The 24,488-nt window shown below is 38.2% G+C and overlaps 2 protein-coding genes across 5 annotated transcripts in view; one reads left to right on the forward strand and one right to left on the reverse strand.

The window, feature by feature from the left end:
• The window catches only part of SPTLC2 (serine palmitoyltransferase long chain base subunit 2), a 122,869-nt gene that overhangs the window by 45,770 nt on the left and 52,611 nt on the right, over positions 1 to 24,488 (reverse strand). The window contains exon 10 of one of the 4 annotated variants that reach the window (XM_024134246.3): positions 7,725 to 8,066. The exons of the other annotated variants lie outside the window; for them this stretch is intronic. Coding sequence (XP_023990014.1) covers positions 8,005 to 8,066 — 62 coding nt within the window. The 3' untranslated portion in view covers positions 7,725 to 8,004. Of the gene's footprint in view, positions 1 to 7,724; positions 8,067 to 24,488 lie in introns of those variants that run through there. 4 annotated transcript variants of the gene reach the window in all.
• Positions 5,151 to 6,976, forward strand: LOC102994668 (small ubiquitin-related modifier 1-like). The gene has a single exon (XM_028496233.2). The coding sequence runs from the start codon at positions 6,277 to 6,279 to the stop codon at positions 6,625 to 6,627; it is 351 nt and encodes a 116-aa protein (XP_028352034.1). The 5' UTR covers positions 5,151 to 6,276; the 3' UTR covers positions 6,628 to 6,976.

Here is a 24,488-nt window from a genome sequence, read left to right on the forward strand (position 1 = left end):
GCTGTTAACCTTATGGGAGTTCCCTTGTATGTTATTTGTCATTTTTCCCTTGCTGCTTTCAATAATTTTTCTTTGTCTTTAATTTTTGCCAGTTTGATTACTATGTGTCTCCGCTTGTTTCTCCTTGGGTTTATCCTGGATAGGACTCTTGCACTTCCTGGACTTGGGTGGCTATTTCCCTTCCCATGCTACGGAATTTTTCGACTATAAACTCTTCAAAGATTTTTTCGTGTCCTTTCTCTCTCTCTTCTCCTCTGGGACCCCTATAATGCCAATGTTATTGCGTTTAATGCTGTCCCAGAGGTCTCCTAGGCTGTCTTCATTTCTTTTCATTCTTTTTTCTTTATGCTGTTCCGCAGCAGTGAATTCCACCATTCTGTCTTCCAGGTCACTTATCTGTTCTTCTGCCTCAGTTATTCTGCTATTGATTCCTTCTAGTGTAGTTTTCATGTCAGTTATTGTATTGTTTATCTCTGTTTGTTCTTTAATTCTTCTAGGTCTTTGTTAAACATATCTTGCATCTTCTTGATCTTTGCCTCCATTCTTTTTCCGAGGTCCTGGATCATCTTCACTATCATTATTGTGAATTCTTTTCTGAAAGGTTGCCTATCTCCACTCCATTTAATTGTTTTTCTGGGGTTTTATCTTGTTCCTTCATCTGGTACATAGCCTTCTGCCTTTTCATTTTGTCTATCTTTCTGTGAATGTGGATTTTGTTCCACAGGCTGCAGGACTGTAGTTTTTCTTGCTTCTGCTCTAACGTCCGTTTTTTGATACAATTCACCCATCTGAAGTATACAATTCAACGTTTTTTAGTGTACTTGGAGAGTTTACAACCATTACAATAATTAATTTTAGAATATTTTCTTCACCCCCAAAAGAAACCAGCACCCATTAGCAGTCAGTCATTCCCTATTTCACCTAAATCTTTCCAGCCTATATGTCATATTTAAGGAATACTTAAATACAACTTACATACAACTCTGCTAATGAAAATTCTTATAGACAATTTTCCTGCAGTTTAGATGAAAATCATGCAAATCAGTAAATACAAGCAACTTGTTTTTTCATTTTCAGTTTGTTTTTGTTATTTTTCTACCAGTGTTTATGTATCTCTAATCTTTAAAAACTCCAAAAGAACCAAGAGTACTATAAAAGATGAAGGGCAGAAATTTAAAAATTAAATTATGAGAAAATTCCTGGCACGTTTTAAGACACGCCTCTACTTTGTACCTCATTAATTTGCTCTTGTTTATAAGTTCCTGTTTCTGTTCATACACCTTTCATGTGTGGTCTTATGTCCCCAGAACAAAATGCAAAGTCTGAGGGTAAATACTATGGTTTTTTTCCCTAGTACCTCCCCCAAGAATACACAGCCGACATTCAGGATGAATTTTCTGAGATGTGTTCAAAGTAATCTGAATTCCTCAGCAGAATTACCTTTATTCAGTTACATTAAGGCAAATGCTAATTAAATATCTGGGAATTCCCTGGCAGTCCAGTGGTTAGGACTTTGCGTTTTCACTGCCAAGGGTACGGGTTCAATCCCTGGTTGGGGAACTAAGATCCTGCAAGCCATGTGGCGTGGCTAAAAACAACAAACAAAAATTAAATTTAATGTCTAGTACACAGAAAACATTCTGGCACTAAACACTCGGTTCAAATCCTGGCTTCACCACCTAGTAACTTTGTGTCCTTAGATAAGCTACTTACCTCTCAGTTGCCTCATTTTATAAAAGAAGAATTATGTGTAATACTTGTTCTGAGAATTTAATGAAAAGCACTTAGAATAGTGCTCAGTACATAGTAAACACAATACATGTCCACTATTATATATTTCCCTCCTTGTAGTTTCCAAAAATCTTCTTGGTAACTTGAAACTTTAAAGTTTCAAGTTAAATGATGGGAATTCACTGAATGTCTACATCATTTCCAAGTAAGATAAAATACTGAAACATGAATTGCTAAACAAGTCTACGTTTACCTACATTTGACCTCTTTTACAGAGACTAAATATGTTTGGGTCTATTAGTAAATATGTATATCTTGTGCCTTACTGAAAGACTGTACTATGAAGCAGCATATGTTTCTAGAAATTATAAAAAGTATTTATAAGTTTGCCAATCTACAGAATGCTAATGTAAAAGGCAGTTCATAATTATTCTTTTTAGTTTTTACTAGAAATTAAGGTTTCAAAGGTTTCAATAATAAATTAAGGTTTCAATAATAAAAATTCTAATTAATATATGTTATTAAAACAACTAGGGACTTTCCTGGTGGCACAGTGGGACTTCCCTGGTGGCAGTGGGACTTCCCTGGTGGTGCAGTGGTTAAATGGTTAAGAATCCACCTGCCAATGCAGGGGACACAGGTTCGAGCCCTGGTCCGGGAAGATCCCACATGCCGCGGGGCAACTAAGCCCGTGCGCCACAACTACTGAGCGTGCACTCTAGAGCCCACGAGCCACTACTACTGAGCGCATGTGCCTAGAGCCCATGCTCCGCAACAAGAAAAGCCACTGCAACGAGAAGCCTGCGCACCACAACGAAGAGTAAGCTGTTGCAAAATTAAAATTTGGTTCCTCCTTATGTTAAAAGGACAAGCTTTTTTTCCCCTATTTGTCTGCTCTTGATAGTAAGATTATAAAAGACAGATCTTATGTTTTGTCAAAATAATCACTTACGTTCTATGTTGTCTTTATCAGATCTTTGATTATTTAAGTAAACCTAGTCCTCTCAATATTAAAAGAGCTAAGTTTTGCAAAGTACTAAATATGTAACCTTCAATAATTGCCTGTGAAATCTTTGTCACTTTGATTAAATGGATAACTAAGCATTGTTCCACAGTGACCTATGATCCTATTTGACGAAGGATTTTTAAAACTTTTGATATTTTTGACAAATTTCCAAAATAAAATTTTAAATAAAGTCTTTTTTGACTTAGAACTAACTTTGAAATATTATTTCAAGGCCCCTGAAATATCTCAAAGATTGGTTCTCTCCTTATAAAAAGGGATATGTTAAGCTAACTAGGCTTATTTCATATATTAAATTACATGGGAAACATTTCCAAATAAGTAATACTAAACCTTCTTTATTGTTATATCTGTATAGATATATAAGTATTTCAGAAACTGTGAAATTCCTAGAAATCTGGTATGTCCTGGAATAATTTTATCAGTCATAATTTTAGTTATCTTAAAATGTTGTATGTCACAGAAATAACCTAATTTCCTTGTCAACTGCACTGTAATCAGATCTCTAATCATGCCAGGTTTAAGTCTTTTGTCATTTTCAGAGAGCTTTTGCTTTATTCTGATGCTTTTACAAATAAGTTTCAGAGTCAGAGAGATTCTTGGAAAGGACTCTGACGCTTACTCTTAGATACGAGTTTCTAAAGTTTTCATAAACTTTCAGATCATACCATTGAACTGGGTAAGAATTTACAGAATTCTAACTTAGAAATTGATGACTTCATAAAACTGTTAACAAAAGATCAAAACCATGAATTAATTCCATGGGACTAAATGAACTGATGAAGATGATTATAATTTTTATGACTTTTTGTTTTAAATATTGTCAGTTCTTTCATGCTTTGTCAGAGTCCCCATTTATGTTGGATTCACAAGCTGACAGACCTCTCACAATGTGACTTCCTTATCTTTTGTTATTCGTAGGCACCATTAAACACTGTGTGGGAGGGGAAGTATCCTAGCAGAACTCATCTGCTTTTTGTTCTTGCCAAAATTATGGAGTAAATTCTAACAACCCTAGAATGAAACTGTCCTCCAAAACTGCTAAACAGGCAATTAATATCCTCATTTTCTTCCCTCCCATAAATGACTACTAGTCAAAACTCTTCTAATCCTGTGGTGTTATTTATGTGCCACTGCTAAAAATAACACAAACAAAATTATTATTTGTATATATGTATATTATTTGTATATATGTGCATGCAAAAGAAATCTGTAGACTATATGCCAAATAACTGACACTGGTTATTCCTGTTTATTTTCTGTGACATATATTTGGGTTTTTGAAAATGAGCATGTATTGCTTCTATAAACAAAACAAGAATGAATGAATAGGTAAATACATTTAAACATAGTATTAAAGGGTTAGGACTCAGCCCTTTCACTGTTGTGGGCCCGGGTTCAATCCCTGGTTGGGGAACTCAGATCCTGCAAGCCACGCGGTGTGGCCAAAAAAAAAAAAAGGAGTATTAAAATTCTGTATTTGGATCCTTAACAGGCTGATCCCCGAACTGCATATATTCATACAGCAAGAGGACTCAAACAAAATAAAACTATATATAAATTCCAAAATGAGAACTTAAATCAGAACATAAAAACACATCTTCATATTTGTACAGATAAACATAAACTCGATATCCATCAGTTTTACTTGTTGGTCTCTTACTTTCATTAATTAGAATCATATAACAATGTTCCCAAATTAATTCATTTGTTCTTCTTGGCTGTTACTGATGATCTACTTTCTAGCAAACTGCCAAGGGTATAAACATCATGTATGGAACCAACTAAAAATCAATTAATGAATAGAAACTAAAATATAAAGTTAGCTGAACTTAATATTGTAAAACTGTCAACATTCCAAGGGAACCAGAGTTTAGGACACAAGTTTGGTCTTCACTGCCAAGCCCAATATGGAGGGAAAAAAGTTGATAGGCTTAGACAGAGTTTATTCACTCATTTACTTCTCCTGAAGCTGAAAAACATTAGAGGCAAATTTCAGTATCCAAAAAAAGTGGGCTAATCAACTGAGGATACTGTGATGGCTTTTTAAAAAAAAATATATTTATTTTTATTTATTTATTTATTTGGTTGCACCAGGTCTTAGTTGCAGCAGGCAGGCTCCTTAATTGCACAGCAGGCTCCTTAGTTGCAGCTCACGGGCTCCTTAGTTACGGCTTGCCAGCTCCTTAGTTGTGGCATGTGAACTCTTAGCTGCGGCATGCATGTGGGATCTAGTTCCCCGACCAGGGATTGAACCCGGGCCCCCTGCATTGGGAGTGCGGAGTCTTAACCACTGCGCCACCAGGGAAGTCCCTGTGATGGCTGATTTTATGTAACACCCTGACTAGGCTTCATGGGTCCCAGATATTTAGTCAAACATTACTTTGTATGTGTCTGTGGGGGTGTTTTGAATGAGAGTAACATTTAAATTGGCTGACTGCCCTACGTGGGTGAGCCACATCCAATCAGATGAAAGCCGAAATAGGACAAAAAGGCCCTCCCAGGTAAGAAGGAATTCCTCTTGCTTGACTGTTAAGGTGGGACATTTTGGTTTTTTTTTTTTCTCCTGCCTTCATACTTGAACTGAAGCGTCAGCTCCTCCTGGATCTTGAGACTGATGGTATCTGGACTAGATCATTTGGGTCTCCAGTTTGCCTGCTGTAGATCTTGAATCTTGTCAGTCTCTATAACTGCATGAGCTGATTCCTTATAACATCTTTCTCTCCCTCTTTCCCTCTACCTCCCTGTAAAAATACTGCACAAGGAAAGTCAGGCAAATGCTTTATGATGATGATTTTAGCACTGATGCCTTAGAAAGCGTGGAACCCTCTCCAAGAGATAGCAATCTATTCATTTGACCAAGTTATTCCAGGTCCAATGGGACTTAGATGATACTTAACAGAAAATTTTCTTGAATAATGGCCATACTTTTACTTAGAAGTTAAGAACAATTTCTAACTGCTCTTAGAGCTACTTATCTTCTACTCTCTTTTCTACTTCCCTCTGCAAATGGCCACAATCCCTGGTGCTACCGTTTGAAGTATAAGCATAGAATTGGAAAGAATACTAACCCATATAATTACTGTACTTCACTTAAATGGTTTTGGTTATAAAGAAGAGATAAGAACCACTCCCCGCATCAAATATAAAAATGACCAAGTACTTCTTTTATCCTTTATCAACTGCAAAAACAAACAGCTCTCTAGGACCCGGGAACAGAGCACCCTGTCACTGATGGGGTGTTGTTCAGGAAAAACCGAATGGGAGACATTACTCAAAATTACATATAGCAGCAAATATCTTAGAATAAAAAATCTTGTAGCTATGCTCTCTATACATCCCCACAAGAGCAGGCAGGCTTCCTAAACGATTAAAAACTGAACAAATAAGAGGCATAGCAGAAGTCCCTCCAGCCACAGTGCTGTGTTGTGGGGAAGAGACGGATTTGTAAATCCTAGAGCAAGGTTCTGCCTACCCGAGGCCACTGCTGGGTGGAGACCCTGGGGGACGCCACTGTCACCATGTCTGACCAGGAGGCAAAACCTTCAACTGAGGACTTGAGGGATAAGAAGGAAGGAGAGAACACTAAACTCAAAGTCATCAGACAGGATAGCAGTGAGATTCACTTCGAAGTGAAAATGATGATGCATCACAAGAAACTCAAAGAATCATACTGTCAAAGACAGGGAGTTCCCATGAATTCACTCAGGTTTCTCTTTGAGGGTCAGAGAATTGCTGATAATTACACTCCAAAAGAACTGGGAATGGAGGAAGAAGATGTGATTGAAGTTTATCAGGAACAAACGGGGGCATTCAATGGTTTAGATATTTTTATTTTTTATTCTTCTCCCTTAATCCTTTTTTATTTTTAAAAATAGTTCTTTTGTAATGTAGTGTTCAAAACAGAATTGAAAACTGGCACCCCATCTCTTTAAAACATCTGGTAATTTGAATTCTAGTGCCCATTATTCATTATAGTTTGTTTTCACTGTGCTGATTTTTGGTGATCAAACCTCAGCCTTCTTCATATTTAAAAATTTCAGGGCTTCCCTGGTGGCGCAGTGGTTGGGAGTCCGCCTGCCGGTGCAGGGGACACGGGTTCGTGCCCCGGTCCGGGGGGATCCCACGTGCCGCAGAGCGGCTGGGCCCGTGAGCCATGGCCGCTGAGCCTGTGCGTCCGGAGCCTGTGCTCCGCAACGGGAGAGGCCGCAGCAGTGAGAGGCCCGCGTACCGCAAAAAAAAAAAAAAAAAAAAAAAAAAAAGATAAAAAATAAATAAATAAATAAAAATTTCATGTGTGCACAGAGAGGCCGCCTTTTCCAGGACTGTGCGTTTGCACGCTTGTGATAAATAACAGTGACTAATGCGAGTGTTCATAATGACTTTCCAATTGGCCGTGAAGTTCTAGCATGTGATTGCTTCACTCCTGGACTGTGACTTTCAGTGGGAGATGGAAGTTTTTCAGAGAACTGAACTGTGGAAAAATGCCCTTTCCTTAACTTAAAGCTACTTTTAAAATCTGAGGGTCTGGACCAAAAGAACAGGAATATCAGGTTGGAGTCAAGATGACAGAGGTGGTGAGAATAATGACTAACTCCAAAGATGGCTTCACTGCAGAGAAAGCATTTTAAGATGAAAGAAAAACCTTGTTTGAAGATCCCAGAAAAGTTCTACTTTTCATTAGCAGTTAAAGTTATTCATGCAGAAGTGTATACAACAGAACACTGCTCTTTTTGGTACTTTTTGGCCTGGGATATGGGTTTTAAATGGACACTGTCTGTACCAGCTTCATTAAAATAAACAAAATATTTGTTAAAAAAAACTGAATAAGTAAAGGTAACAATGGGGGGAAAAAACCTTTTCTACAACTAGTAGCAAATATTTGGTACTTGTTAAAATTTTGATAATTTTTGCTTATTTTATGAATCTTACAAATGTATAGATACTGAAGTTGATTTTCATGCCAACAGAAATATATTGGTAATTAACAAGGTTAAACCATGAAGGAACTTCTACTTCATGATATATATATTTTTCACATTTAGATGATACCGTAGTGTGTGAGCTGGGCAGAACAGGGATTAATCCTTAACTAGGTCCTAAAGTTTTCTTCGTTAAAGAATCAGTCTCTTCTTCATTCGTCTTTTTAAATCATCAATGGTCACTCTCTTTGAACAGCTCTAAAGTGAAGGGGCAAAGCAGCAGGCAATGCTCTCAACTCTCATCACAGCACTTTCTAGATTAATAAATTATGTACTTGTCACAAGTATCCAGTCAGGATGCATCATGAAGAGCAGCAACTCATGGCCTCCTGGAAAGGAGCAAGAGAGACAAAAGAATGCCAGCAAACACACAAATCAACTGACCTTTATGGTCATCCTTAGTTCTTTAACTTCTACATGAACACCTGCAGAGATGTAGATGAAAATTAACATCATTATATCCAAAAATATCTTAAGATACCAAAAGGGACTGGAGAAGGAAGTAGTGGTGGAAGAGAGAATAGAGCATAGGATGTAAAGAAAAACATCAGTGAAGCTATTTTTAAAACCACACTATGCTGGAACTTGAATTTATCTGTTCATGTTTTTCACATGATCTCAGACAAAGACGGATAAAGTATCCTATTTAAAAATGTTACCTTGGGACTTCCCTGGTGGCGCAGTGGTTAAGAATCCACCTGCCAATGCAAGGGACACGGGTTTGAGCCCTGGTCCGGGAAGATCCCACATGCCGCAGAGCAACTAAGCCTGTGCGCCACAACTACTGAGCCTGCGCTCTAGAGCCTGCAAGCCACAACTACTGAGCCCACGTGCCACAACTACTGAAGCCCGTACACCTAGAGCCCGTGCTCCGCAACAAGAGAAGCCACCACAATGAGAAGCCCGCACACTGCAACAAAGAGTAGCCCCCGCTAGCCACAACTAGAGAAAGCCCGTGTGCAGTAACGAAGACCCAATGCAGCCAAAAATAAAAATAAATAAATAAATAAAATAAAAATTAACATGTTACCTAAAACAAAAGTAAAAGAAATATTAGCTAAAAGGCAGGGCAGACTGACTTTAATAACACTTAAGTCCCAATTAAACGGCACTAGAAAATCTTCCCGTTATGCTCTTAAGAGTTCCCGGGAACAGGAAAATAAATGTACCTTTCTGCTCCAGTAAACAGTCTTGTAAAAGGGATATTTATAAGGGACTTTCAGGAAGAAAGAGTTCAGTAACTTTGGAACACTGAAGCAAAATGAGTGGGAACTAGGTTTACCATCTTCTAGATGCAGCGCCTGTTTTGCTAGACTGTCAACAAATATCAAAGTGCTCAGCTTGGGCAGCTGTCAAGTTAATGAACATCAAAGGAGACAGCCCGCCCCTCCCTACCCTAGGGATACTGTTCTAAAGCAGCCCTTTGGTTCTTTATCTCCCTACAAGAATGCATACTCGTATTTGAATCTACTCTCCCATTATTACTACTGCTATTTCTCTCCTCAGCAACTAGAGCAGCCCGTTAACACCAAGCACTGCACAGTGAATTCCTTTCACAAGCACTTGTTTATCACCCTCTCCCTAGTAGCAGTTTAATCCTTTAATTAGTTTTAATGCCCCAAACTAGGATTTCCTGAGGACTGCCACAGGATGTGCAACAAGCAGCAGGGGCCAAGGCTTTAAGTTGTTGATTCAACACAATCAAGAATTTTAAAAAATGGTTGCTAACGCAGAGCCAGAAACAGGGCCCTAAACAAAAGGAAGAAAAGAGGCCAAGTGCCTCTGAAAAATTAAGGAACTGAGTTTTAAAGGATGCCAGCTCACAATTAGGACAGAAAGGCTTAATTTGTCCAAAGATTGTCCTACTGTCCTCCTTTGGTACTGGAACATATCACAAGCTACTTTTAGACAGAAATGAAGGGATGAGGAAATATGCATACTGCGGTCAAGCACCCACGCACAGATGAAGAGGGTTAGCAAATACAGCAATCACTGGTGAAGGCGAGGCTTGGAATTAAACTAGTTTCAGAGGCAGAAGGCAAGGCAATAAGTAAGAATTTCACAAAACTGATTTGTATTGAACATTTAGAAAAAAGAGTATATAGTGAGCAAGGCCTTTTGTAGGTTACGTACACAATTTGAGAATCTGAATTAATAGGCTATAAAAAATACAAGTAGCATTAAAAAAAAAAGTAAAACAAAATAATTCCAACTAGCCTTAAGAGGCCTGAACATAGGTCTCTGAATCCTTAGTAGTCTCTTTTCCCTCCCCTAATTTGTTCTAACTTCACCTATGCCACTGATTCATTCAGCAAGGATCATCAGCTCTTTAGAAGGAAGCATCAATGCATTTAGATTTCCAAAAACAATGAAAACTGGCAACCTAACATAACCACCAAACTCCTGTTCCACAAGCCAATATTTCCCTTATTTTTCTTTTAAAAGAAACAGATCAAATATCTTGTCTTCCAATATCCTTTCTTTTCCCCAATTACCACCAATCAGTAGAGATGCTTTTGGTTCTCATTGATGTAAACGAGCTCAAGAAAAAAAAGAGAGAGAGAATCCTCAAATCTCTTAAAAGTTAGTTTGCATTATTAATTGAGATTTTCTTTAAAATACATAGTCTAAGGCCTTGTCCACCAAGACTCATGGTCTGGTGGAACAGACTCGAATCTTCATTTTTAACAAGCTCCATAACTGTGGTGCTCAACCCTGGCTGCACATTAGAATCATCTGGGGTGTTTTAAAATAACATCTTGCAGGAGCCTCACCCCCAGATAGTCATGGGTCTGCAAAGGGGCATGACACTGGCATTATTACTAATTTTTAAGCTTTCCTGTGTGTGAGCAAGGTTAGGAACCACCATACTAAAAGTAACTTTGACGCAGGTGGTCCACGGACAAAGTTTGAGAACAGGGGCTAGGGGCTTTAAAAGAGTACACCTTAAGGAGATCCTTCTGAAACTCATTCCACTGTCAACGTAGATAACAGGCAGATACAAGTATTTAGATAATTTATTTTTTCTAAACCACAGGTGACAATTAAAAAAAAAAATCAACTGCTCTTCAAAAAGCTCTCAAATCTTAAGGAAAGCCTTAAGGAGGATATCTGGTTCTAAACTGAGAAGAGTCCATCTATCTTGTCACGTATTTATACATATTAAGTATTCCTGTGGCAATAAACTGCAATAAAGTTGATGAAAATCTAGAATCAAATCTCCTAGATAAAGCCCTCAAAAATAATTCTGGGGGAGGGACTTCCCTGGGGGAGGGACTCCCCTGGCGGTCCAGAGGTTAAGACTCTGTGCTTCCACCGCAGGGGTCACAGGTTTGATCCCTGGTCAGGGAACTAAGACCCCACATGCTGAACAGTGCAGCCAAAATTAAAGAAAAGAAAAGAAAAAGAAAAAAATAATTTTGGGGGAAAAAAGCAGTTCCAACTGTGTTAATATTGAGAAAGGGACTTCCCTGGTGGCGCAGTGGTTAAGACTCTGTGCTCCCAATGCCTGGAGCCAGGGTTCAATCCCTGGTCAGAGAACTAGATCCCACATGCATGCCACAACTAAGAGTTCGCATGCCACAACTAAGGAGCCCATGAGCTGCAACTAAGGAGCCCACCTGCTGCAACTAAGACCCGGCACAACCAAATAAATAAATTAAATTAATATTAAAAAAGAAAAGATTGAGAAAGTTATTCCTCTTCAACAACCAAAACAGAGACTGGGCTATAAAGTTGACAAATTATAAGTGATGAGAAGAAATGGTCATTCATCTCAGCCAAACAGTAACTGAAAAAATCAAATCATGGAAAAAAATCTTTAAAGTTAATTTTATTATGAAATAAAACTAAGGTAGTTCACTCACTTCAATCTTAAAAAAATAATAATAATGTCATTCACAGTAATTTAATTAAGAGTTTATTTCCCTTATATCATCTTACCACATCTTCTCCAATATGAGGGACATCGACTTTGGGGCTCCTTTCCTGTCCAAGGGGAACATCCTCAAACTCCTTATTTATGTTGTGCATTAATAACAACATTCTACTAAATGAACAAGTCTACATTTGTTCAAAGGTTAGCTTCCAGCCTGCTGCCTGTGGGCATCTTAACAGCCAGCTTAAAACAAACTCTGAAACAAGACACAAAAGGAGAGACCACTCTTGTGGCAAGAAATTTTTATTAGCACTTGGATTTGGAAGAAAGAAATGGGAGTGGAAGAAGTAATAGACAGATCGTGCTACAAAAGCTCTCGAGTATTCAGGATAGATTTCTGAAGCAGAGAGAGACGTTAAAGGGGTTACTGATCCATGGAGAGGAAAGAGGTAGGCTTTCATTTGTAGGGGCGATTACTCACAACTAAACTTAGCTGTTTTTTTGAAAATTCGCAGACAAGAAATCAGAAAATTTAAAATAGATTATGAAGTGGATGGAGTTCAGGAAAGCCACATTCTACTTGAAGACAAAATATTGAGAAAACTTATCTTGTGTGTGAGCTCAATATTCTCTACCTGTAAAGTGGTTATACTGCTTGCTGATTTCAGAAGGCTTTAGCCATTCGTTAAAAAGCCCTTTTTGCTAGATAATAAAAAGGCTACTTTACAGAAAGAAAATCTTTTTCTTTGATTGCGCGTAATTTACTAAAGTGATATATATTCCATAGGAAAAATCCATTTAGATAGAAAAAGTAGTAAGAAACGTAAAATCAGTAAGATCTGAATTTACTTCAAATAATTAGCTGGATTTAAGGAAGTTTACGGGGGTTTTTGGGGGGTGGGGGTGAGGGAGGAGGAGAAGGAAGGAGGGAAACCAAGAAAAGGGGAAGCTGAACAAAAGAAGAATTTATTTGTGGCTCTGAAACCAGTCCTTTCCGGAATCTTACCCCTACCACTAGACTATAAGCATTTTCAAAGGCAAGGATCATGTATTGTTCAACTCTGTACCCCTCAACAGCATACCCACCACGGGATACAGAGCAAGTACTTGAGAAATGTTTGATAAATGAAGAATTAAATATTTCTCAACAGTGTTCTAGGCAGTAAGTTACAAGAAAGGAGCATTAGATATACTGCTCTCCAGCATTAGATATACTGCTAAACTGTACTGTGGCTAAGAATTAAACTGTGTTCACTAGAAAACTTGATTTTTACTTAGATGAATCTCTAATAGTGATATAAACAAATTACATAAAAGCAGATACACAATAATAAAGAAAGAAGTGGAACCCAAATATTCCTAGGCTCAGAAAGCATAGGGATTGGAAAGAAGGGTACCCAGGTTCAAGCAAATGAAAAGCCCGCCTGCCAAAGGTAACAAGTGGATGTCAGCACCCCCTCTCCAGAAGCAGGAAATTCTCTTTATGACCACTCCCACCGCCACCCTCTCTCAAGACTGTTTTCTTTAACAGTTCTGCCCCCTCAGCATGGGGATCCTGGAATGCTTTAAAAAAAAAAAAAAAAACGCTTTAAAAAAAAGGATGGGCAGAGAATCTGAATAGAAATTTTAAAAAAAAGCTTCTCAGTTCTAATTAGCTTTTGACAGTTCCTGGGATTCTCAAGGTGATAATTTAACACCTCATTAACAAGTCTATTATAGGAATTAATTCAAATGAGCCAAACCGAATTTTAATTAAACCTCGATCTGCCCAAGGTATTCTTTTTCTTCCTCCTATGCCAACAGCCACCTGAATGAGCTCTCAGTTCCCTTCAATACTAAGAAGTACAAAAAGTGCAGTGTTCTACAAAGAAAGTTATTTCTGTCATCATATTAAAATTTATCTAGTGAAATGTACCTATCTAGTTTATTTTGTTCCACAATTTGGCCATTCTGGCTTAACATTCAAGTATACAAGCAACGTACTTTAAGAACACATCCATTTTCTAATATTTCTCGATCATGTGTACGTTCATTCATTCACCAAGTCTGTCAAAAGGCTACTAGATTTCAGACACTAAGCTAGGTGCTGTGCTTGTTATTAACTACACCTTTGGACAGAAATAAAATACGTCAAAACACAACTCTGGAAAATGGAAAAGCGCAATTTTAGTTCCTTTGGTCAGACATTTTGCCTTGATTCATAAATAGATCTTACAGCTAAATTTCTATTACTGGACGTGGATTAGTGACGTGTGAAGCAAAATCTAGAATTTCAAATGTCTTGTGTAATTTGTCAGAATTTCCTAGGTCTCATTTTTTTCTGCTCACCAGCCTGTTCTAACTCAGTATGTCTACTCAAGGTAAAACACAATTCCTAACCACTGTTATCTTAGGTAAGACAGCTCTTAGGTGGTTCCTAGGTAAGACGGCTCTCAGTATCTACCCATCACTCTAGTCACATGGCCCTCTCTTCTTTGAGAAAAGGATAGGAATTGGAGGGGAAATGTGGAAAAGATTGGGAGAAAGAAGAAAGGAGTGCTTACAAAGTAGGGTAGGGAAAGGATCTCAACTGCCCCTGCATGCTGCAGCTTTTCTGAAGGCTCTACACTCTCATCACCAAAGAATAACACGTCTTCCCACAAAAAAGATGAAAACATTTATCAATAATCAACCACAGACTATTTGTGTGTATGTTTAAGGCTTGCTTCCAAACTTATCTTAGGCAGGATTTACTTTCATGTAAGTTATTAATGTACTCGGGAGTCTAAAACAAAAAAAGTTCTAAATATAAAAGTAACATATTCAATCTGGTAAAATAAAATTCTAATAGTACAGAAAATTATTTAAAAAAATAAAAAATAGAAGTTTCCCTCTTCCACCCAGCCACCTCCATTCCCACTCCCAGCAAGAAGTTCCAGGCTCTGTTTCTGGCTCTCTTCGTGGCTAGAACCAAAATGCTGAATAATAAACTTACACCTCTGCTGCCTCTTCCATCAACCCTGGATGGTGCTTAGATAAGGCATCTGTACTCCTACTTTCCATGTTTCCTCCACTAATCACCACCACTTTTTGTAATATTACTATTTTAAAATTCTTCTAGTGGCTAGTTATCTTTATAAATTTAAAGACTATTTCTTTCTTTTTTCTTTTTTTTGGCTGTGCTGTGTGGCTTGCAGAATCTCAGTTCCCCCCCGAGGGACCGAACCCAGGTCACAGAAGTGAAAGCACCGAGTCCTAACCACTGTACTGCCAGGGAGTTCCCTAAAGACTATTCCGTAATTTCAAAATGTGTTGTTTATAAACTTAAGACGGTATCTACTGACTCTGAAGAAAAAAAATAAAGTATGAATACTAATAAGATACACAGGACTCAGAAACTTAATTCATTCAGGACAAACCCAAAAATTATTAGACATGCTGAATGTGGCAATAATAAACTTCATATACTCATTGGAATTACGCTATTATTAACCAATTAGCGACATGTTAAAGAGAAAAAAATCAAAATTCAGTAACATAAAATACTTGAGATACACAGTCAAAATTACAATGAAGGGGGGCAACAGAGGGATGAGGGGTGGGAGGCACAAACTATTGGGTATAAGATAGGCTCAAGAATGTAGGGTACAACACAGGGAATATAGCCAACATTTAGTAATAACTGTAAATGGAAAGTAACCTTTAAAAATTGTTTAAAAAATTAAAGATTTTTTAAATTAAAAAAATCTTATTTAAATTTTAAAAATTGCAATGAAAAGGCTTAGAGAATTGCAATGAAAAGGCTTAGAGATTTCATTATATGTTTAGTATTTTAGGACTGGGACAACAATTGTAACATCTATCATATAAGTCTACTGACTGACTTACACACTTTGAAGAAAACATTGTGTTCAAACATTAAGCACTGGCTCTGTGAGACAAAATTATAAATGTGAGATATGAAGTTGTGAAACATGGCTTTGGAAGGAAAAAATGAATCAGCACAAAGGTGTCATAAAAGACAGCATTTCAGTTTGTTGTGAAGAATGAACAGAATTTCGGTGACAGGAGGATGAGCATTCTGTCAGAGGCACCAAATTGGTTTAAATGAGGGTACAGGAAAAGATGGTTAAGCTAAAATCAAACTACAGAGGATCTCAAACATCATATAAAGAATTGAACTTTATTCTGTAGGCAACTAGGAGTTATTAAAGACTGTTATTCTATATTTCGGCATCTTTAGGCAGACAACAAAAGCTGTATGTTAGGAAGATTAATAAGTGGTACAGGAAAGACTGGAGCAAGGAAAAGGCAGTTATGGGTGGTGCAACTGTTTAAGGAACAGGGAGTCAGGGCCTGAAATAGTCACATGGCAGTGGGAATAAGCAGAAGTGACAGGCAAAATCAACAGATTTTGACTTAGACATGGGGAAATGTGGCTACGATTTCAGGACTACATAACCTGAAGACGGTTATACATTTTTAGTTGAGAAGATGAAGAGAGGATACAATGAGAAAAAGCAGCATAACTTCTGTGCTGTTTCTGTTAAAGATACGTAGGCTGAATCTTAATCACGTGGAAACACTAGATGAACCCAAATTGAGGGATATTCTGTATAATAACTGGCCTGTAATTGTTAAAAGTGTCAACGTCATGGAAGTCAAAGAAAGACTGAGGAACTGTGACTGAAGAAGAGTAAAGAGACGTGACTAAGTACAAAAGGTGACTCTAAACCACATCCACAGCCTCAGGATGCTGATCTGAGGAACAGACAGTAATAATGTTATCATTATTAGTTACTGAAATAATTAATAACATGTTCATCTCAGTTAATTAACATATTAGTGTAAATTTCTTGCTGTGGTCGGTTGTATTATGGTTCTGTAGGAAAATGCCTTTGTAAGAAGTACACACTAAAGCATTTGGGATGATGGGGCTTCAGCTCAGCAACTAACTCTCAACTGATTCAGGAAAAAAGTTTTTTTGGGCTGTACTTCCAACTTTTATGTAAGTTTGTGATTGTTTTACAGATAAGAAAAAGATTTTAAAACATTATGATGAGGGGACATCCCTGGTGGTCCAGTGGTAAAGAATCCGCCTTCCAATGCAGGGGATGTGGGTTCGATCCCTGGTTGGGGAACTAAGATCCCACATGCCTCGGGGCAATTAAGCCCGCATGCCACAACTAGGGAGTGTGCAAGGCACAAACTACAGAGCCCATGCGCCCTGGAGCCCATGTGCCACAACTAGAGAGAAGCCCTCGTGCCACAACGAAGAGCCCACAAGCCGCAATGAAAGATCCCGCATGCCACAACTAAGACCCGACACAGCGAAAAATATAAATAAATAAGTAAATAAAATAAATATTCAAAAAAAATTATGATGTGAAACATCAACTCTGCCATATGACTACAGGTCTACTTCACAGAATTTAGGGACAAACATTTTAAATTGTTGTGACTTTTTTTTCATAATTTTTAGATCTCTTCCCCAGCCCCCAGTTCCTTAAAGCCAATAGGGAAAAGCAAGAACACCAAGGAAGATTAGAATGCTCCTGTTTTTCCCTACAATGTTCATTTGTTTCCGAAGTTGCAGGAAGTTTCAAAAAATGAAATAATATACACATTTAAAAATAAAAGACATAGGAAAGATGATCGTTGTACAGCAACAAGAGATGTGCACTACATATCCACAAGGGTCCATACTGGGCCAAGAAAGAAGAAAATAAATACTTTTGTAGACGTAATATATGAGCTCTTTAAGTTCCTAAATCAGTCTCAAAAATGAAATTGTGGGGCTTCCCTGGTGGCGCAGTGGTTGAGAGTCTGCCTGCCGATGCAGGGAACAAGGATTCATGCCCCGGTCTGGGAAGATCCCACATGTCGCGGAGTGGCTAGGCCCGTGAGCCATGGCCGCTGAGCCTGCGCGTCTGGAGCCTGTGCTCCGCAACGGGAGAGGCCACGACAGTGAGAGGCCCGCGTCCGGCAAAAAAAAAAAAAAAAAAAAAGAAAAAGAAAAAGAAATTGTGCCTCAAATTTATGACCATATATAAAATGCTAACAGCTCCAATAACAGAGTAGCTTAGAGAAGATATATAAATTCATGATCTTAAAATACACACACACACACACCTTTCAAACACCGTATGTTCAGAAAAGTGAATCTGAGTCTCAAAGGGGTAAGGGTATGGTAATGAGATTAGAACCCATACATGGTAGTGCAACTGGCCCAGGGAAAAAAGCAAACCAAAAAATGCTGTGCTGTTCAAGATGGCGGACTAGAAGGACATGTGCTCACTCCCTCTTGCGAGAGCACAGAAATCACAACTAACTGCTGAACAATCATTGACAGGAAGACACTACAACTCAACAAAAAAGATACCCCACATCCAAAGACAAAGGAGAAACCACAATGAGACAGAAGGAGGGACGCAATCACAATAAAATCAAATCCTATAACCGCTGGGTTGGTGACTCACAAACTGGAGAACACTTATATCACAGAAGTCCACCCACTGGAGTGAAGGTTCTGAGCCCCACATCAGGCTTCCCAACCTGGGGGTCCGGCAACAGGAGGAGGAATTCCTAGAGAATCAGATTTTGAAGGCTAGAGGGATCTGACTGCAGCAGGTCAACAGGACTGGGGGAAACAGAGACTCCACTCTTGGAGGGCACACACATAGTAGTGTGTGCATCAGGACCCAGGGGAAGGAGCAGTGACCCCAGAGGAGACTGAACCAGACCTACCTGCTAGTATTGGAGGGTCTCTTGCAGAGGAGGGGGTGGCTGTGGCTCACCACAGGGACAAGGACACTGGCAGCAGAAATTCTGGGAAGTACTCCTTGGCGTGAGCCCTCCTAGAGTCCGCCATCAGCCCCACCAAAGAGCCGGCTAGGCTCCAGTGCTGGGTCGCCGGAGGCCAAACAACCAACAGGGAAGGAACGCAGCACCACCGGTCAACAGACAGGTGGATTAAAGTTTTACTGAGCTCTGCCCTCCAGAGCAACACCCAGCTCTACCCACCACCAGTGCCTCCCATCAGGAAGCTTGCACAAGCCTATAGATAGCCTCATCCACCAGAGGGCAGACAGTAGAAGCAAGTAGAACTACAATTCTGCAGCCCTTGGAACCAAAACCACATTCGTAGAAAGACAGACAAAATGAAAAGGCAGAGGACTATGTACCAGATGAAGGAACAAGATAAAACCCCAGAAAAACAACTAAATGAAATGGAGATAGGCAATATTCCAGAAAAAGAATTCAGAATAATGATAGTGAAGATGATCCAGGACCTCGGAAAAAGAATGGAGGCAAAGATCGAGAAGATGCAAGATATGTTTAACAAAGACCTAGAAGAATTAAAGAACAAATACCTAGAGGAATTAAAGAACAAACAAACAGAGAGGAACAGTCCAGGAAGCGCAGAGAGTCCCAGGCAGGATAAACCCAAGGAGAAACACGCCAAGACACACAGTAATCAACTTGAGAAAAATTAAAGACAAAGAAAAATTACTGAAAGCAACAAGGGTAAAATGACAAATAACATATAAGGGAACTCCCATAAGGTTAACAGCTGATTTCTCATCAGAAACTCTACAAGCCAGAAGGGAGTGACATGATATATTTAAAGTGATGAAAGGGAAGAACCTACAACCAAGATTACTTTACCTGGCAAGCAAACCCAAAACAATTAAGAAATAGGTAATAGGAACATACATATCGATAATTACCTTAAACGTGAATGGATTAAATGCTCCAACCAAAAGACACAGGCTTGCTGAATGGATACAAAAACAAGACCCATCTATATGCTGTCTACAAGAGACCCACTTCAGACCTAGGGACACATACAGACTGAAAGAGAGGGGATGCAAATGGAAATCAAAAGAAGCTGGAGTAGCAATACTCGTATCAGATAAAATAGACTTAAAAAAAAAGACTATTACAACAGACAAGGAAGGACACTATATAATGATCAAGGGACCAATCCAAGAAGAAGATATTACATTTATAAATATGTATGAGCCAACACAGAAGCACCTCAATACATAAGGCAAATGCTAACAGCTATATAAGAGGAAATCGACAGTAACACAGTAATAGTGGGGGACTTACACGATGACCCAAAAGCTATGGGATGCAGCAAAAGCAGTTCTAAGAGGGAAGTTTATAGCAATACAATCCTACCACAAGAAACAAGAAAAATCTCAGATAAACAATCTAACCTTACACCTAGAAGAAAAAGAGAAAGAAGAACAAACAAAACCCAAAGTTAGTAGAGGAAAAGAAATTATAAAGATCAGAGCAGAAATAAATGAAATTGAAACAAAGAAAACAGTAGCAAATATCAATAAAACAAAAAGCTGCTTCTTTGAGAAGATCAACAAAACTGATAAACCTTTAGCCAGATTCATGAAGAAAAAGAGGGAGAGGACTCAAATCAGTAAAATTAGAAACGAAAAAGGAAAAATTACAACGGACACTGAAGAAACAGAAAGCATCATTAAGAGACTACTACAAGCAACTCTATGCCAATAAAATGGACAACCTGGAAGAAATGGACAAATTCTTAGAAAGATACGTATAACCTTCCAAGACTGAACCAGGAAGAAACAGAAAATATGAACAGACCAATCACAAGTAATGACATTGAAACTGTGATTAAAAATCTTCCAATAAACAAAAGTCCAGGACCACATGGCTTCACAGGTGAACTCTATCAAACATTTAGAGAAGAGATAACACCCATCCTTCTCAAACTCTTCCAAAAAACTGCAGGGGAAGGAACACTCCCAAACTCATTCTACAAGGCCACCATCACCCTGATACCAAAACCAGACAGAGATACTACAAAAAAAGAAAATTACAGGCCAATATCACTGATGAACATATATGCAAAAGTCCTCAACAAAATAGTAGCAAACAGAATCCAATAGCACATTAAAAGGATCATACACCATGATCAAGTGGGGTTTATCTCAGGAATGCAAGGATTCTTCAACATATGCAAATCAATCAATGTGATTCACCATATTAACAAATTAAAGGATAAAAACCATATGATCATCTCAATAGATGCAGAAAAAGCTTTTGACAAAATTCAACACCCATTTATGATAAAAACTCTCCAGAAAGTGGGCATAGGGGGAACCTACCTCAACATAATAAAGGCCATGTACGACAAACCCACAGCAAACATCATTCTCAATGGTGAAAAACTGAAAGCATTTCCTCTAAGATCAGGAACAAGGCAAGGATGCCCACACTCGCCACTATTACCCGACACAGTTTTGGAAGTCCTAGCCATGGCAATCAGAGAAGAAAAAGAAATAAAAGGAATACAAATTGGAAAAGAAGTAAAACTGTCACTATTTGTAGATGACATGATACTATACATAAAGAATCCTAAAGATGCCACCAGTAAAATACTAGAGCTAATCAATGAATTTGGTAAAGTTGCAGGATACAAAATTAATGCACAAAAATCTCTTGCATTCCTATACACTAACAACAAGAGATCAGAAAGAGAAATTAAGGAAACAATCCTATTCACCATTGCAACAAAAAGAATAAAATACCTAGGAATAAACCTACCTAAGAGGTAAAAGACCTGTACTCAGAAAACTATAAGACACTGATGAAGGAAATCAAAGATGACACAAACACATGGAGAGATATATCATGTTCTTGGATTGGAAGACTCAATATTGTGAAAATGACTATACTACCCAAAGCAATCTACAGATGCAATGCAACCCCTATCAAATTACCAATGGCATTTTTTACAGAACTAGAACAAAAAAATCTTAAAATCTGTACGCACACAAAAGACCCCGAATAGCCAAAGCAGTCTTGAGGGAAAAAAACAGAGTTGGAGGAATCAGACTCCCTGACTTCAGGTTATACTACAAAGCTACAGTAATCAAGACAATACGGTATTGGCACAAAAACAGAAACATAGATCAATGGAAAAAGATAGAAAGCCCAGACATAAACCCACGCACCTGTAGTCAACTAATCTGTGATAAAGGAGGCAAGGAGGCAAGGATATACAATGGAGAAAAGACAGTCTCTTCAATAAGTGGTGCTGGGAAAACTGGACAGCTACATGTAAAAGAATGAAATTAGAACACTTCCTAACACCATACACAAAAATAAACTCAAAATGGATTAGAGACCTAAATGTAAGACCGGACACTATAAAACTCTTAGACGAAAACATAGGAAGCACACTCTTTGACATAAATTACAGCAAGATCTTTTTTGACCCGCCTCCTAGACTAATGGAAATAAAAACAAAAATAAACAAATGGGATCTAATGAAACGTAAAAGTTTTTGCACAGCAAAGGAACTATAAACAAAACAAAAAGACAACCTTCAGAATGGGAGAAAATATTTGCAAACAAATCAACGGACAAAGGATTAATCTCCAAAATATGTAAACCGCTCATGCAGCTCAATATTAAGAAGAAAAAACTAAAAATAGAATTACCATATGATCCAGCAATCCCACTTCTGGGCATCTACCCAGAGAAAAGCATAATTCAAAAAGACACATGCACCCCAATGTTCACTGCAGCACTATTTACAATAGCCAGGTCATGGAAGCAACTTAAACGCCCATCGACAGATGAATGGATAAAGAAGATGTGGTACATATACACAATGGAATATTACTCAGCCAGCCATAAAAAGGAACAAAATTGGGTCATTTGTAGAGACATGGATGGACTTAGGGACTGTCATACAGAGTGAAGTTAAGTCAGAAAGAGAAAAACAAATATCGTATATTAACACATATATGTGGAATCTAGAAAAATGGTACAGATGAACCGGTTTGCAAGGCAGAAATAGAGACACAGATGTAGAGAACAAACGTATGGACACCAAGGGGGGAAGTGGGGGGCGTGATGGGGTGGTGGGATGAATTGGGAGATTGGGATTGACATGTATACACTAAGATGTATAAAAGAGATAACTAAAAAGAACCAGTTGTAAATAAATAAATAAATAAATAAATGCTGTGCTAACTGTAGCTTATTTAAAGCCTCTAGTCCTATAATTCTTTGAATTATTTGAAAATGAAACAGGAAGAAAAAATAAATAAAAAAAGGAAATCAAGTTCCTGGTGACTCTTCGCTGTCTTTAGTCCCATCTGCAAGGGAATTCCATTGGGTCGGCATCCTGTTTGGTGAGAAAAGCTTCTGGAGTGGCCCCACAGGAAGGACTGTTTATGATGAAATAAGTTTACACAACAGAGAAATTAAAAACATGCAATATATAAAACTACTATGTCTTACAAGAAGGAGAAAATATTATGTCAAAAATGAGCTTTTTCAAATAATGCTTAATATTTGTATGCCTGGTAACAAAAGTCAGAGAATAATAGTAAGGACATGACAAGAAAACCAGCTTCTTACTTCTAATATTCCCTTAAACCAACATTAAATCTAGGACCAAGCCCTAACATTACATGATCTTTTCCCCTCTCATTCCTAAATAGAAATCATATGTGAGATATTTACCACAAAGTCAAGAAAGAGTTCTTCCATTTGCAATATCAGTATTATCATGTAACAGTCTCTTCTGTTCATATATGGGTTACACTTTGCTTCCCCCATTCCCAACTCCCAGCGCTACTGAAATTCACTGAAAGAAAAACACTGGTATAGGTCTTAGGCAAATCTGACTCTTTCTAGACAAATTTCTTCAAAATATAATCATGGGCATATTATATTCTGTACTTTTCATGAAATCTGAAGGGCCAGTAAAATTCTTAACCTATCTGAAACAGGACACAAGCCTGCCAATATTAAAAAGTCCACAGAAACTATTCAAGAATTTCAGTTTGATACTAGACAAGGCAAGAGAACTAGTGTGTCTGTGTTTCCATACCAACCTAACACCCCTGCAGGACAAGACTCTCCCCGCTGTCCTCACCTCACTCACTCACCCTCAGGCACTCTACCTATACTATTATGCTCCTGCCACAGTGGCCTTCATACTATTGCTGAACATGGAGTCACCTACATCCCAGGGCCTTCTAGCCCTGGATTTTCAGGGTTAAATTCCCACCTCTCTCAAGTGCTCCATAAAATCTTACCTTCTCCATGACCACCCTATTTAGAATTACAAACTGTGTCTCCAGAACTCCTCAACACCTACCTTTCCTGCTTTTTCCCAGAGTACTTACCACTTTCTAGCAACTGTATAATTTATTTCCCTTATTAGAAACCCCGCAAGGCAGGAATTTGGGGGTATTTTATTCTTTGATGAATCAACACCTACCACACACTGCAGGCACTCAAATATTTGGTGAATGATTAGTAAAACTTCAATTTTTCTATGGTACAGTAATCTCTGGGATTAATACAACAGCCCACTACCCTCTATAGCCCCAGTAACCCCTGAGTATACACCTCATTCAAATGATCTGCTTGGATGCCCACTGCCTATGGATTCTGATTCAGAGTCTAACATGTAGTGAGATACTCAATGTTTGTAGAATTAATGAAATTCAATGTTCTGAACATATGAGATTAAGTTTCTCTTAAGGTAGGTGACTTCTATTATAAAATCACACTCAGATAATTAATTGCAGGTACCTCTTTTTTAAAGGTCACCTTAAGGCATAGTCAAAAGGCTACTGTCTGGTTCCACCTTTTTTTCTTCAAGGACAATGAAAAGATGCATTAAATGATGTCATAAAAATAAGCATTGCCTTAACCCACTCAAATCTAAAAGAAATCAGGCCAAATTTAAATAGGATCAGGTAGCAGGCTTTATGAGAAATGGTTAGATTTTTATTATCCTCTATTCTGGGAGAGAAACAACGTAACCAGCAGAAGTCTGTCACACTAATTAAAAGTTTTAGGGACTAATTTTAAAATATAT

The sequence above is a fragment of the Physeter macrocephalus genome, chromosome 11 (assembly GCF_002837175.3).
Source record: "Physeter macrocephalus isolate SW-GA chromosome 11, ASM283717v5, whole genome shotgun sequence".
Lineage (NCBI taxonomy): Eukaryota > Metazoa > Chordata > Mammalia > Artiodactyla > Physeteridae > Physeter > Physeter macrocephalus.

Excerpts from the sequence above, each read along its gene's own strand:
- LOC102994668 (XM_028496233.2), top strand. The coding sequence starts at position 6,277 with ATGTCTGACCAGGAGGCAAAACCTTCAACTGAGGACTTGAGGGATAAG.